This window comes from Dermacentor albipictus, chromosome 7, assembly GCF_038994185.2.
Source record: "Dermacentor albipictus isolate Rhodes 1998 colony chromosome 7, USDA_Dalb.pri_finalv2, whole genome shotgun sequence".
Lineage (NCBI taxonomy): Eukaryota > Metazoa > Arthropoda > Arachnida > Ixodida > Ixodidae > Dermacentor > Dermacentor albipictus.
In genome coordinates this window covers 135,083,953-135,101,081 of record NC_091827.1, presented here as the reverse complement: position 1 = coordinate 135,101,081, position 17,129 = coordinate 135,083,953, and the positions used below count along the sequence as shown (strand labels likewise).

Here is a 17,129-nt window from a genome sequence, read left to right as displayed (position 1 = left end):
CGGGTATCTGTACTGACTGTCTCCAAGGACTGCTACATGGGCAAAGGATAACAAGGGGCACTTACCCTGTTGCGTCATCGTCAGCTGGCATAGAAGTCCAAAAACAAGAAAGGGGCTGACAGATGGAATAGCACAATGTGGTATAAAGTTTGTAAACAGGGATAAGGTTTATAACCTTATAAATATTATAACCTTATAAATATAAATGATAAGTTTATAAACAGGATAAGGATAATACCTCTAGGAGCTCTAGGTACACTCCCACCATACCATCGTGCAAACTGGCAAACAACATTACATAATGCCTCACTTTCACTTTTGAATATCCTCAAAGAACACTGCGAAGAGCAAATCGAAACTTTTAGCCACAGACTTCGGGACATAACCCTGACACCAGATGAGAAGAGAGATTTAGAACATTACAACGAAAACCAAACTAGAAAATTGGTTCAAAAACAAAGGAAAAAGGCAATTTTAATCAAAAAACAACCTTCCAGCCAAACAACCACCACACGCAGACAAAGCGACCTCGAGTTTAGAAGCACCAGACAGGAAGGAAACTTCCACAGAACGAAACCGCTCCAATGTTATAGGCATTTCAAAAACATTTAGTCAAAAAGAAATAGACGTACTCAGCAAGGGCCTAAACGTTTGCTCCATGAACAACACAATAAATGAATTCGAGCTTCACAGGGACCTCTCAGAATTCTCCCGACGAATGCGTATCCGACACTTTTTTGCAGACACACCAGACACGGGCACGACACCACTTAGAGCCCAATCCACTTGGACTCCCGAACCAGAACAAGCCATAGAACTTGACATATACCTTAAAACTGTCACTAATTAAATTATAAGCCAATCCAAGACGGGCTAAAAACGGAAGTGCGTCGGATAGTCATATCATTTCAAATCTGAGTTGCCGGAATGACATTGTTATCAAGGAAGCAGATTAAGGGTGGAAGTATAGTTATTTGGCAAATAGAAAAATACAAGCACGAGGCTCACAGACAACTAAACAACCCAGAACATTACCGCAAACTAGATAACGATCCGACATTGTCCTACACAGTGACAATTACGAACAGGCTGAAATCACTTTTGGCTGACGAATTGATAACACCGTCAGAATACAAATTTCTTAAACCAAGCAACAAAACTGCCGGGTGTTTTTACCTCCTTTCGAAAATTCATAAAATTCCATCCGCTGAACTAGACACTGCTATTACCCCGGGCCGTCCGATAGTATCAAACAACAACACCCCTACAGAGAGCATCTCCACATTCCTCAACCACTGCCTTGGTGACTTGCCAAAAGCACTGTCGTCATTTGTACAAGATACGCCCACCTGCTGAGAATTATGGAGAACATTAATACTAAAGGCACACTACCCCACAACACAATTCTCGCAACACTAGACGTCACGGCGCTGTACACCAACATTCTAATCCCTGATGGTTTATCTTCGATAAAACAAACGCTGTCTAAACACAATGCACAACACTCTACTGAAGTCTACTTTTCTCTCCTTGAATTAGTTCTAACACATAACTACTTCGAATTTGAAGAGAGTTACTATCTACAGATACATGGTACAAGCATGGGTACGCCTTTTGCACCAACCTACGCGAACATATTTATGGGGTTTCTAGAAACAGATTTCCTATCGCGCTGCACTACCAAGCGCCACACATACCTACGATACATAGACGACATACTCATAATCTGGGGACATGGTCAAGACAGTCTAGATAAATATGTAGCCTTTCTAAATTCTGTTCACCCAACAATACAACTCACATCAGAATCCTCAACTGAGCGCATAAACTTTCTGGACACAACAATATACATTGACAATGGTGAGCTAAAGACAACGCTGTATAGGAAACCTTTCGACAAACAACAGTACCTAGAATATACCAGCCACCATCCCAGACATTGCAAACAAGGCATCTTTAAAGGCCAAGCCACACGACTACGACGCATTTGCGTTGAAAACCAAGAATACATAGATAGACTCGATCACCTTAAAGAAACGCTATCAAACAGGAACCACCCAAACAGTGACCTTCAAACAGCTTACATCGCTGCAACCAAACTTGATCGAGCCGAGGTCCTCAAGCCCCGCCCGAGGATCACAAGAACAACAACGCCTCTTCTAACTACTAAATTCTCAAACGCAGTCCCAAACGTGAATAACATCCTAAGTAAATACTACCCAATTCTCACCAGCAACCAGAAACTTAAGATTTTTCCCGACCCTCCCCGAGTAGCCTACAGACGCAACACTAATTTTAAAGATGTTCTTGTGCACGCCAAACTACAGAAAAAGAGGAAGTTGGGAACCAATCCTTGTGGCCGCCCCAGGTGCTCTACATGCAAACACATTCAATCTACTACTACAGTAAAAAGTACAGCGTCGAATTACACACACAAGGTAACTTCGGCTTTCACCTGCACATCAAGCAACGTAGTCTACTGTCTAGAATGCACCGCTTGTAGCAAACAATACATAGGTGAGACTGGGCAACAAATTAATACAAGACTCAATGGTCACCGCGTGGACACAAAACACAATTTACCCAAAGCAGTAGTAGGCAGCCACTTTAATGAACACGGTCATATATCTGACAAAGCAAGGCTCTATATACTACAAATTTCCGTTCCCCTCGCGAAAGGAAGTATACGGAATCATACCTCATAGACAAGTTTAACTGCCTACACCCGACAGGAATTAATTTGGCACGCGGCGACTTAGAGTCCTTAAAAGCGGTAACTTAAATATGAAACTCTCATATCATCAACCAAGACACAAAACACTTTAGGCCACCAGCTAACTTTCATTCTTAACCTCACCTACTCTTCCATTTCGAAAAGAAAAAAATTTTCTGCCTACTAGTCAATTTAATGTACTCTTTCAGGTTTTTACGTCTATACCAACTGTACAAACCCCTTCTTCCATGTACACTTGCCCCCGCCCGCTTCTGCGTGCGTCACCCTCCTGTTTGTTATTCCGGTTTCGGTCTCCCCCTCCCCCTATCCCTTCCCTCCACCCCCCCTTTTTTTAATCTATTTTTTTGAAACCCCCTCATCAACACATTCCGAAGTCAATATGCCTTTTTCGGCGCCTCAACCCAGAGTATCGCCATTTCTGGATGCCGCCGTAACGACACCCCCTTATGAAAATTTTATTTATTATTTATTAGTTACCTGCATCGCCCCGTAGGGCATTACAGCAGGGAGGTTACAAACTTGAATCAATACATCAACAAATTAGTTCAATGCGTGGTAAAAAGCATCATTTTCTGTAATATATACAATGGTCGATGGCAAACTGTTCCAATCTCGAACAGTTCTAACAAAAAAGAATAACGGAAGACGTCACCCCTACAAGAAAATTCCCTGACCTTCAAACAGTGGTCAAGTCGCCTAGATATATAGTGTGGTGCCTGGATATATTTATCGCGGATTATGCCTGTTTTAGAATAATAAATATCGTGGAAAAATTTTAATCTAATATGCCTTCTACGATCCTTCAGCTCTTGCCATTTAAGTTTAAGTTTGCTTTCTGTCATGCTAAGCTGCCGGCTATAATTACCAAGAACAAATCTAACTGCCCTATTCTGGATTTTTTCTAATTTGTTTATAAGCTCAGATGTGTGTGGGTCCCAACAAACACATCCATATTCAAGTATTGAACGTACATCACTAAAGTACAACTGTGTCTTCAAGTTACTCGGTAGATGACTAAAATTGCGCCGCAAGAATCCCAAAACTGATGCTGCCTTATTTCCAATATAGTTAACATGCTTGTTCCATCGTAAATCAGAAGTAAAAAACACACCTAGATATTTAAATTCCTTGCTTACTTTTAGAGTTGAATCATGAATTCTATACCTATAGGGATGATTAGCTCGTTTTCTTGTAAAGGTGACGTGAACAGTCTTATTTATATTTAACGACATATCCCAACGCACACACCAGTCTGCGATAGTGTTTAGATCAACTTGCAGGATTTGTGAATCGGAAATGCCATCTCTGACTCTATAAACAACACAATCATCGGCAAACATCCTGAATGAAGACTGTATACCAGCTGAAATATCATTAATATACAACAAAAACAATAGTGGCCCCAACACGGAGCCTTGGGGAACTCCCGACGTAACTGATGCATATTGCGAAGATATACCGTTCAGAACCACAGCCTGTTTCCGCAATGACAAATATTCGGCAATCCACGCTATTATTTTACCATCCAAGTTATAAGCTTTTAATTTTGAGAGTAGGAGACTGTGTGCGACTACATCAAACGCTTTACTGAAATCCAAAAATACGCAGTCCACAACTTGTTGCTTATCAACTGCCGAGGCTAAATCATGAATAAACTCTACCAACTGTGTATTGCACGATAAACCACGCCTGAAACCATGTTGGCAGGGACTTAGGAGATTATGCTTAGTTAAGTGGGCCATAACACAACTGTATATTACATGCTCCATAATTTTGCAGGTTATACTAGTTAAGGAAACGGGCCTGTAATTCTGAACGGAGTTACGCACCCCACTCTTATGTATGGGCACGACTCGCGCTAACTTCCAGTCATCTGGCATATCAGTTTCATTGAGGGACTTCTGAAACATCCGGACGAAATAAAAGCACAACGCGTCCGCACAGTTCCGTATGATAGCGGCAGGAATGTCATCAGGGCCGCATGCCTTAGCCTGGTTCACATCTTTTAATAATTTACGGATACCATCGACACAAAAGGTAACTTCTGGCATGGGGTCTATTTCAGCAGGTAATTCAAAACAGACAGTACGTGCGCTAGACGGCAAAAAGACAGATGAAAAATAACGGCTAAAAATTTCAACTTTAGACTCATTATCATGAATAATAGTTTCCTCATTTTTCAAAGCAGGAATTGATCTGTTGTCTTTGCCATTACGCTTCACATACCTCCAAAATTCTTTGGTATCCCTGACAAGTCTTTCTCCTAGATTAAAGAAATAGAAGTCCTTAGCGATGTCGGACTTTTGCCTAAATTCAGTTTTTGTTGCTTTCAGCAAGGCCAAATGCTCTGGCGAATTAGACGCCTTATATCTTTGATAGTTTCGTCGCTGTCGTCGAACAAGGGCACGTAACTCTGTGTTAAACCAGGGTTTGTCTCAACACCAAAGGTCTCAACACCAACACCAAAGGAAAATGAACCATGAGTTTCTGTGGAGGACGTGATGTGTTCCTAAGGTGACATCAGACATTCATAAGGAATGCATCGTGTAATGTTTTTTGGCATCGCAAGTACATCAGAGACTCAAATGACAATGCACCTTAGGATTTCTGATGAGAGGAGTGTACAGCTTTTTTGTGTTATTGCTAATGTCAAAGTACATCATATATGAATGTGTACGATGCCAAGTCGCGAAAAATTCTTTGTAATGCGATAGCATTAAATGGCTCATGAGCCGCAAAATCCGGCATTGTCGGCGTGAGCACTCGATGTACAAAGAGGTTACAAACTCTCAACCTTTCATGGGAGTCGAACTAACCTACCCTTGGCGGCAATTAAGGCTACGAACCCACGACCTTTGGTGTTGATTAAGGCACCGTTAATTAAGAATGTTATTGAAGATATGGTTAATTAATGCATTCGAACGCACGTACGACTCTTAGTGGAAGTCGAAGCTTGTTAATTAATATGTTAATTAAGGCGCAGCTGATTATTATGTTGTTAATTAAGACACTCGTATCCACGACCCTTGGTGCTTATGAAGGCGCTGTTAATTAACGCGCAGTTAAGATGCAGTTATTTGAGGCACTCGAACCCACGACCTTTGTTAATGATGACGATGCTAATTAAGGTACAGTTAATTACGATCTAGGAATTAAGTCACTCGAATACATTCCCTTGTGTGGGAATCGCACCCACGACCATTGTTGTTAATGAAGGCGATATTAATTGAGGTAACGTTAATTAAGATATAGGCAATTAACACCCTCGAGCCCACGATCTTATGTGTTAATGAAGGTGGTGTTAATTAAGGCGCAGTTATGATACAGTTATTTGAGGCACTCGCACCCACGGCCTTTGTTAATGAAGATGGTGCTAATTAAGGCACAGTTAATTAAGATCTAGCAATTAAGTCACTCGCACCCAGTACCTTGGGTGCGAATCCAACCCACGACCTTTGTTGTTAATGAAGGCGATGTTAATTAAGGTAGTGTTAATTAATATAGTCAGTTAAGGCACTGGATCCCACGGCGTTTGTTGTTAAAGGTTATGTTAATTAGGCATATTCAATTAATATATAGTTACTGAAAGCACTCGAACCCATGGTCTTGTGTAGCAGTTGTGCCCACGAATTTTGTCGTTAATGAAGGCGATGCTAATTAATGTACAGTTAATTAAGATATTGTTGATGAAAGCACTCGGACACATGACTATTGGTGGGAGTCCAACCCGTGACCATTGGTGTTAATGATGACGATGTTAAGTAAGGAACCGTTAATTAGGATAGAGTTAATTAGGTCACTCGGACCCTTGGCCTTTGGTGGAAGTGGTTCCGATTCATCGTTAAGGACAGTCTAAGAGACAAAAATGATGAAAACGATATAACACAGCGTGAGCGCCGAGTACTCAGGAAACGCTTCCGGTATATCAGGGCTAGGCACAAAACAACGACGCCATTTTCTTTCCTTTTTAAAGAGCACTGTAAGATGGTGTTATCCCGTTATCACATTTGGTAAACAGTGCAATCCTATAGCGTATGCCTTGTTCTGAGCAGTTTGATTTCTCGGATGTGTTACTAGTCTTTAAGTGGCAAACCGACAATTGTGCAGATTGACATGATCATGACATGGAAAACTGCGCGTAAAAAATTATGGGGTTTTACGTGCGAAAACCACTTTCTGATTATGAGGCACGCCGTAGTGGAGGACTCTGGAAATTTCGACCACCTGGGGTTCTTTAACGTGCACCTAAATCTAAGTACACGGGTGTTTCCGCATGTCGCCCCCATTGAAATGCGGCCGCCGAGGCCGGGATTCGATGCCGCGACCTCGTGCTCCGCAGCGAAACACCATAGCCACTGACCAACCACGACGGGTAAAAAGAAAAAAAAAACTGCGCGTAAGCGTCTATTTGCTGGAACGCACTGTAGTACTTGGTTGAAAGCACATCGTACGCCAGCGCACATTTCTGGCATATACCACATAGGACAAATGCACGCTACCGAGACATGTGGGTTTTTCGAGGAATCTTCGTGGATAGCACGATCAACACAGAAGGCACGAGCGACAGTAGTGCAACCCGCGCAGATTAAACGCACTAACACGGGAGCAAGATACGGACGACAGGGGAGTAAGCTGCGCCACACGAGCAGATTTGACGCTTTCCGACTGACCCTGTTGCAACTGGCCCTAAAACATCGCACACTGCACACATGTGTCCCTCGGAGATCACGTCAACGATGTCTGAGGCCATATAGTTGATGTTAACGGCAGCAGGAAGTTATTTAAATTGAAGTGACGGCGCAGGTAGCACGGGGAGCAGCGAAATGCGTAATTCACGGGTTTTATGAGAGGTAACCGAAGCGAAAATCGTTCGAATAACGTCACCGCAACGGCTTTCTATAGGGTTAACATTTTCGGATCTCGAAGGCCATGCTTTTGCTGTCTGCAGATAGCAGAAACGATTCAAATTGAAAATGCGTTATAGAATTTCTTTCTATGCCAAACTATAGCTCACAATATAAAATTATCTGCGGTTCTGCTTGTCTTGCAACAGCTATGCGCAATTAGGCAGCCGCACAAATCCTCAGATGACGCTAGCCGAGGCATTGGCCGGCCCCAGCCGACCTGTTGGTGGCGCCACCCACCATCCCGTTTTCTATCCAATCCAATCCAATAAGCCTGTCGCTCTGTTTACGAGTCGGTCGGGCGTGCGAGCTGCAACGATGTGCTTGTTTGATCGTGTGTTTTTGTGTTTGCTGTAACTAAATATGACTTAGTTCGCGTGCGCATAAGTGCCACAGACAGCTTATGTCTCGCTGCAAACTCGCCGTGTGCGTGGCGCGCCAGCCAAATGTGTACCAACGATGTTCATGCGGTAGTTCTGAACTTAGTGTCACACATTACTTCCCCCCTCTGTTTTGGCTTCTGGATTGGATTGGCGCGGCTCGCTACGTGCTTGCGCGCGCTTTTCCGAGCGCAGATTGGTGTGCGCCTGGTTTCTGCACTAGGCTGTTATGCGATCGCTTTTTCGACCGCAGATTCATGTGAGCCTGGTTTCTGCACTAGGCTTTTGCACGATCGCCTGCTTTTTGCACTGGGCTTTCAAAAGGCGAAGTGAGCGTCACTTACTGCAGGCGGCAAGTGATTTGACTCACGTACTGCGTGAGCAAAAACATAGGCACGTGGCTCATGAAGGAGATGACCGGCGACTTGCTTCATCTGTCGGACCATGTCATCGCCGACTGGAGGAACTACGCTCGTGAGGCCGTGCGGGACGAGCTGCTGGCGCGACCCCCACTCGGTGGCCCCGGGAGGATTGTGCAAATTGATGAATGCCTCCTTCGCAGCAAGCGAAAATACAATCGAGGCCGCCTGATGACGGGCGACAACGTTCCGCCGAGCCGCCAAAATTACGGCGGCATTGCAGATCGTGGACCATGGGTATTCGGCATGATCTGCGTGACCACCGGGGAGCTCCGACTATTCAAGGTCGACCGACGAGACGCGGCGACGCTAGGCCCCATTATTGCAGCCAACGTTGAACCGGGAACCACCATCCACAGTGATGAATGGGCCCCATACAACTTCATCCCGAACTTGGTGGGGGCTAACGGAGCAAGACTGAATTTGCAATGGGAGGCTGTTAACCACAGCATGAACTTTGTAGACCCAATCACGGGCGCTCACACCCAGAAAATCGAAAGCTACTGGCAGAAGGTGAAGCGCTACCTCGACTCCGCCGGCTACAGGGTGACTCTCCTCTCGAGTCGCACCTGATATGGCTATGGTGGGCATCGATTAATGGGCACATGCGCTGCAAGGACTCGTTTCTGCGTTTATTAGAAGCGATCGCACGGCGCTACCCAGTGTGACATAGTAATGGAAAATAAAGCGCACTTTTCTGACCCTTTGCTTTTGTATGAATGTTTCCCGGCATTGCTGTGCGCTTCCATACACGGTAGGCCCGCGGCGCTGCACTTCCGCAATCTGCGCTCGAAAAAGCGATCGCATAACAGCCTAGTGCAGAAACCAGGCGCACACCAATCTGCGCTCGGAAAAGCGCGCGCAAGCACGTAGCGAGCCGCGCCAATCCAATCCAGAAGCCAAAGAAGAGGGGGGGGGAGTAATGTGTGACACTAAGTTCAGAACTACCGGTTCACGCCGTGGAGTGCGTTCCCTTTGTCTCTGGTTGTCGTGGAAAGTTGGGTGGACGTCGCGAAGAAATAATGCGAATTGTTAGCGTGCCACTGCTCCTCCACTATGCACCGGTATGTCTGCCGGGAGTAACATCGAAGCATCGGCAACTTGGAGGGCGCTTTTCGACCGCGTAGTGCCATTCAAAAGGTGAGTAACCGTGCTTGCTAACTACACAAGTGTTGTGCGTGCTTCTCGGTGTGGGCATAGGTTGCCTTGCGAACGTAGGAAAGAGAACTCCCACGACAACAGTGAAACCTATGCCGATGCTTGCTGGGTGTCAGAGTTTAGTTGCGCGAATTTATTGCCATAATGCGGAATTGAAAATCTTGATAAGCGTTTTCTTCTGATGAGAAAGATTAAGTTCGGAAATAATCGTGTTCATCATGCGCGCTTGTGCGTGAGCTCCCGCATTTCTGCTGATGTCGCATAATAACGACTCATCTACCTCTTGACCGATTCTCACTGCAATGACGTTTCCTCGCTTATAAATGATTCGACGTTGTAGATAATCTCTGCTTACAAAGTTTTCGATTTAGGAGTAGTATTAGGAGAAAAGAAATGTAAGCAATCACAGCGTGCTACTGGTACAGGTTTGTTTTGAAGGGGTGTTGCCATAACTTTGACGTAACTAAACATTACAAGGGATAGTCACATAAAGTCATTAAAGAAACTCTAGAATCGTTATGTAAACAAACATTCATGTAATGCGCTGCTGCTGCGTGTAAAATTTTGCCTTGTTGAAGGGGTCCCCGTTATCGCGACATTCATCAGTGACTTCGACTTTGTGCTCTGTTGCCACCCTGCACCAGTGCAGGCATTGTTTTCGTGACTGTTTTTACATGCTCCTTGCATGTGTTCACGATGTGATGGTCTTATTCTGCCACAGCTATAAGTTAACACAGAATTCTCTTTGTAGTGGTGAAGCCGTGACCCACAACAGTGTCCACACAACCCGTGGCCATGGCTGCAGCAGCACGGCATGTAATCTGGATGGACATATCAGGTATGCTTTAAGTGTACGTGTTCACAAAAGTGGGCTTCGGTATCATTAGTGGATAAGTGTATCGACATATTACTTAATGAATCTTGCTAAATAGGCTAAATATTTATGCAACTTTATTCCACTTGCTGCTTATTTGTGTTTGTAGACATTATGCACACGTAATCTTGTTCTGTTAAAACTACACCTCGCATGTCCTGACGTTTAGTATTTTTCTCGCATCCATTGCTTGGCTGCAAGTCCATTTTATTTTTGCCTATTACGCAGTATGTTTCATTTTTATTTTGGTTTTATTTGTTTGGAACTGTTTCTTATGCTGTAGCATATATTTCCCTGTTTTCCTTTCTGCTTATGAAACACACATGTGCTGCTTTTGTCCATGTAAGAATTCGAAGTGTAGTGTGCCATATATGTCACAGGTCTAAGCACACAGTGTGCATACCATTGTGTAACATTGATATTTACAATTATGTCTGTTTTGTTCTCAGAATAACTGTCACTGGCAAATACACATTTGATGAACTCGAATTTCTTGAAATGAAATAGGAAGGCCAGTATTCATTGTGCTGCAGTTACTTAAGTAGTGAGGTCTTTTCTGGTAAGCTTTCTATTTTTTCTCTCACTTTCTTCGTATTCTTTTCTTTGCAAGCTGCCCCTATTTATGCTGGTAGGCATTGTAGCAGTTGTGAGTGTGTCTAGTGCAGCAATGTCACAGCTAGGTTGCACACACTGCAGGATACCAACAGATACCCATCACTGTTTTTGTGCATTTCTGAGAACCAGCTGTGTCCACTCGGCAAAACTTGTAGTGTCTATTTGAATTTGCCAATCAGTTCATGTAACTTTTCAGGACAACATTTACGCAGCGAGGGAAGGGAGACCACGCAACATGACCTTGGCTAACAACTGTTTAAGTTGTAGGAAGGACTAACAAAAATAGCACTCGTTGTGCACCAGTTAATGTGAGGGATGGCAGAAGTTGTAATACAAAGGCATAAAATCATGATAAATGGTGTTTGCATAAAAAGAAGTAAGTGAATCGGCACACACTAGTTTCTATCCCTTGTAATCTACAAAGGATGCCTTTCTTCATGCATTGATAATGGGGGCTGCCTGACACTTATTGTTATTTATGTGGTGTGCCTGACTGATTTCTCTTGCCAATTTTCATCCATGGGTGAAAACAGATAAATAATCTTAATCCGGCCTGAAGCCCCATTGCGGATATGTGTGGCCAAGTCGGACGAGCATACTGGTCTTTTGAGTGAAATATGGTGATCTCATAGGTACATATTTAGGCACCAGCCAGTCTGCACTATGTACATTTGACCACATGTGAAAGGAATACAGTACAGTGCCTCTGACACGTACTGGACAAATTTGGTGCCCCCTTTAACCAAGCAACCCTCGCTTGCCTCCTTGCCTTTCTCGATTCAATTTTCAATTCAATCAGTTCATGTAACTTTTCAGGACAAAATTTGCGCAGCGAGGGATGGGAGACCACACAACATGACTGTTGTGCATATGCTGCCTAATTTATTTTTGCTGGAAATATATGTGCATTGCAATCCACAAGTGAATTGACAAAGGCACCCAGGCATTGGAGGCTTGCTTAGTTAAAGATACCCAAAATTTGTTTTGTATCTCTGAGGGGCAATGTAGGCTATTCTTTTGATCACGTGCATATTTGGTCCAATGTACATTGGGCACGCTGACTAGCCGGTGCCTCAGCATGCGCCTAGGAGAGCACCATAATTCACTCAAAGGACCAGTGTGCTCATCCCATTTGAGCATGCATTGACACGACAAGCTGTGCACTAGATTTAGATTGTTTATCTGTTTCGTTCGCCTATGGCAACCGATTGATACAACAAAATCAGTGAGGAATACCACATCCAAAAATGGGACATGTGTCAGTCAACGCTCATTATGATTGCATGACAAAGAGGAATACTCAATAATGACGTGGGATAGCAACCACCATGCTTATTTATTAAATTATTTTTATGCAAGCTTGTTCATCATGCTTCTACGCATTTGTTTTTCAACTTGTGCCCTCCCTCTGAAAGCAGCGCTCGGGTTTAAATGATAAAAACACCAGACATGGTGGGGTGTATTTCTTGAATTGGATGTATGCCGTCATTCAGGAGGCCAACACATGCATGACATAGTAGGCTTGGAATGTATGAGAACTGTGCCCGTAGCTGATGCAAATATTCTGTAACGACTGGCACTTGGATGTCTCTGGGATGCATTGGGTTGCCCGTGCACAAACACTCCTACGCTCATTTCCAAGCCAAGTAATTAGTGAGATTTTCTCATTCACGCTAGCAATCCACAGACACTGCTGTCCTTTGTCAAGTGGAAACCGATATAGCTGAAGTAGTTCACGAAATGTACACACGCCACAGCTGATCCACGTTGCACGTTTTTACAGCCAAGAACAATTTCTGCTTACTGTAGTTACTGCTCCACCCAAAGGCCACACAGTGGTTCCTCAACAACTTTGTGTGAACCGACCCCACATAAATTTTTCGCAGAACTATCTATAACATCTCCGGATCGTTCTGCAGCAAGTGATACAGCGTGTATTTCTGTGGTTGATTGCCAAGTTTTGTTAATTTTCTGTGCTTTCTACCATGCAGGATACACGTGCACTTACTTCAAGATGACGACACTCCACCTCAAGAACAGCCTCTCCTCAGTGATAAGTAGCGAGATTAAATGAAAGGAAAATATCACATCCGTAACCAGACTGATACTGTGTTTTCCTTCCATTTAACCTCCTTCTGCATTTAAGGAAGCATTGATATGCCCAATAAATGTTTTTGTTAAATATCTTTCTTTGAGTAATGTCTAACATGCAGCATATGTAGGGCCCATGTAAATGTTGACAAAAGTGCTGCATCTTCGCTGGACATACATACATGCATACAGGCTGCATATATCAAGCACCAAAGACAGTCACGCACAGGTAACATATTTAAATAAGGTCTGACTGCCATTGGGACACATGAGAAAATGTTACCACACGTGGTGGCCAATTTTGTTATAGGAGTAATATGAGCACCAGCAGTCTAATGTATAAGCTCATTAGAGATTCATTAGGAAGACGTGAGAAAGTCACAAGAAAACTGCTTTGGAGCGCACATTAGGAACACATTTCATGCTCACAAGAAAAACACTCGTCAAGAATTCTACAGAAAGACGGTGGCCAATATGTTATAGAATGACATTAGGAATACATCAGAAAATTCCAAAGAAACTCATCAGAAAGTCTAATGGCTTTGATGTCAAAACTCGTCAGACTTTCTTCTGAAACTCATTTCATATTTTCATAAGGGCCTACGATGAGCGACTGGGGCAGTGCCCCTTGAAAGACCATGCCGCTGCCTTTCAGTCCCCCCATACATTGCACCGCAGACTCCTCATCGCCATCTTAGCTATTTCAAGATTACTCGACGTATTGCTGCTATGCTACTCAAGTCACTTTCAACTTATGGTATTTTTGTGTGTGCGTCTGTTTTTCTTTTTTTTGTCTTTTGTGTTACTCGCGCACTGACAGCTTGACCGGCCGTTCTAATGCCTCAAAAACATGCCGCCAACGACTCCCCCTGAATACCTCCTAACCTTTCGCATCCCCAACACGCTCCCAAGCCCCCATATTTCTTAAAAATTTCATTTTTCTCTTTCTTTTTCTTTCACTCTCCTCCCCTTTCTTTTGTCTGTCTTGGTGCCGCCCTGGCTTCCCCCACCTCATTTTTTTTCTTTTTTTCTGCTTCTATTTCTTTTCTTTTCTCCCCGCGTTCTCACGCTCTTGTCCCCTCGTCTTGCGAATGAAGCTCACAGGCGTCGGATGACAGCTCTTGTTTCCTCTGGTAATCTCTCTCTTTAAAACCAGCCGCCAGCGACAACACCCGCACGTTACGTCACTGCACTAACCCTTTAAAACTAAAACGCCGAGGATGACGAGGCCGCCTTTGACGAAGATAGGTCCTCCTATCGAAACGTTGGCCAGCCTTTCTGAGGCACCTTATCCCTGTTTACAAACTTTATACCACAGAGTGATATTCCATCTGTCAGCCCCTTTCTGGTTTTTGGATTTAAATGTAAGCATGCCGCTCTTGCGTCTCTCTCCCTGCCTGTTTACACGGCGCCATTCTCAATCGCGTAGCTGTCGCAGGCGCCACAGTGTGCACGTCTGGTGGCCTCATCCGTCGCTTTCGCCACTCCTACGTCGGATGCTGATCGAGACGCTTACCTTCGCCGCCCACAGGAGCTTGGCATATCCCCATACAGCGTTCGTTAGAAAGCTACCCAGGAGTCGACATCCTTGAGTTCTACTAGCAAGCGTCCTCGCTGCCCAAGTTCAGCTGCCGCCTTCCTTGCAGGTACACCCGACGCCTTTGTTGATTTCGATGCGGTCCCTCTTTGTCTCCGCGGGAAACGGGCACGGCCGCTGTTTTACGCGCTACCCGGAGCTCCTTCCTTAACTTTAGTCAACCAATCACTTCCCGAGGAACGGGGACGCCCTCTGCGGCGAGCTTCACGGTGAACTACGGCGCGCGGGCTCGGTCGACGGCGCGGTAGGCCTAGCGAGGCGTCCGGCGTGGTCGCGGGTGAAAGTTGGCTAAAAAGGTCACTCGTCGTCGTACGTACTTCTGGTCGGTGCCTCTGAATTCTTCTCGTCGTTAGGAAGCCGAGACCTCGATGAAAGTGCGCTGTCCGGGGTGAAGCCAAGAAATGGGCGCAGCCCATGCGAAGGGCCTCGCTCGTGCACGGTGCCCCTTAGAGGCGGATTCAGTCGCGTCATCGTTATTAGAACGTAGCGCGACACTCGCGAATAGGCCAGTTTCCAAAGCAGTGCAATTTTTCTGTAGGCACTGAAGCATCTGCTTTAAAAGAAAAGAAGGAGAGTAAACAGGCTTATGTGCGCACAACTTCCAAGCGGTCGAAGTTTACCCGGAAAGTTGCACTACGGCAGGGATTCAAGGTTCCGGAACTAATGCACAGTGCGTAGTTTCGGGGCGCTAGAACTAAATTACATAAAAGGTAAAATAACGCTTGAATCTGATTCTGAGCTTTCGATCCGCGTTCTCAAACGTGTGCCTACTTAACGAGTTTCAATGGCAGACGCACCATACGAAGACAACAAGTGAGACTGACCTTGTTCTGATCCGTCCAGTAAAGGAAGAATCCATTCTTGTCCACTCGAAGCGTTACTGGCGTGCCCAGCGCGGAGTCCTGCAAAAGAAACCCGCTGGTCAAGCTCTCCGGTGCTGCTGCGGCGGCATCCCATTCCCACGCATGCGCACATGGCCCGGCGTATAACTCCTTCTCATGTCACCGCCATCCTAATATTGAGACTGCATTTCTTGTCTTGCAACAGGCCGCTGTACGCTCTTTGCAGCACTATGTTTGACGTCGTGGATAACAGATGTCACGTACAGCTCAATAATGCAGAATTTATATTAATGTGTACTTTTTCTTTTACAATTCCACGAAGACAGAAATGCGACCAAGCATATCTGTATTCGCTATAAAAATTTTGTCATGGAAGCGTAGAATCAATAGGTTAAAAGGAAAAAGAAAATAAGTTAACAAAATTAAGAAACTTTACATCATCAGCTCATTGCATACAGGTAATGAACACAAGGACAAGCCGCGTGAAGCACTGACGTTGGCGTTCGAAAACGTCAGTCACAATTACCAGAGAATACAAAAGCATTTTTAGAATCCAACAATAACCACCGAGCAACATCTGATAAAGAAGGTGTGTGCCCTTACTCAAAATGGAGCCACTCGATCGTTTTAACGTTTTCCACAAGTCGGTGGCTTGGCATGTTGTTACTGATGCTTACTTTTAATTGGCAACAAAAGCCGCATATCATTTCGCAAGAGCAAAGAGCGCCTGTGCTGATTTTGTGACTAAGGAAGCGCGTCCCGGCAAGTGACGCTCGGGACGGCGGTGTTAGATACGGGACCGTTTTCTGAGCCTACTTCGAGTTCACCAGACCACATCGAATCGCGCCACAGCTAATTATGAAGCGTAGAAGCACGGATACTACATTCCCGAGGCGCGGCACGTGCAAACAACTTGGCGGCCCCCACCTCGTGTGCCGCAGGATGAGCTATTCACTACTTGACTCTTCCCGAAAGTGAAGCGAGAGCCTGGCACTGTTGCGGGTAAAGTGGGTCCCGAAGCAAGACGGCTGTAATTCACCGTGAAAACCTGGCGTCGTCGCCCCCATCCATCTATTGTGACGGCGCATTGCAAGTCAGCAACGCAAGACCGCAGGGAGAAGTAAGCCCTCGGACAATTGGGGACCAAGCAGCGACCCTCTCCGCCGGGTGTGACACCATCGCACGGGCGCCTACCATTGGCCGAAAATGACGACACCTGAGCGGGCTCGCCGATTGGCCGAAAATGGCGTCACCTGAGCGGGTTCTCCCATTGGCCGAACGTGACGTGTCTTCGAGACGTCGAAGGGCTTAAAAGACACAGACCGGGATCAGCAAGAGAGCATTCCTAGAGCATTCCTTGATTCATCTCTTTCGAGCTTCTGGCCATGGGCCGCAGCGTCCGAGTTGCTGCCGGCCCGTAATGACTTTAGGACTGTTAATTGACTTTCACTGTAAATAATGTAAATAAACCTCCAAGTTTTCATCCCAACGTCCTCAACTCTTACAGCGGTACTT

General features: G+C 45.0%; 1 protein-coding gene and 1 pseudogene across 2 annotated transcripts in view; one reads left to right on the top strand and one right to left on the bottom strand.

Moving 5' to 3' along the window:
- LOC135911544 (tigger transposable element-derived protein 6-like) overlaps window positions 1-17,129 on the top strand; it is a 374,082-nt pseudogene that overhangs the window by 130,357 nt on the left and 226,596 nt on the right.
- The window catches only part of LOC135911545 (1-phosphatidylinositol 4,5-bisphosphate phosphodiesterase classes I and II-like), a 590,731-nt gene that overhangs the window by 457,317 nt on the left and 116,285 nt on the right, over window positions 1-17,129 (bottom strand). For both annotated transcript variants that reach the window (XM_065443866.2, XM_065443867.2), the window contains exon 2: window positions 15,597-15,674. In XM_065443866.2, coding sequence (XP_065299938.1) covers window positions 15,597-15,674 — 78 coding nt within the window. The remainder of the gene's footprint in view (window positions 1-15,596; window positions 15,675-17,129) is intronic.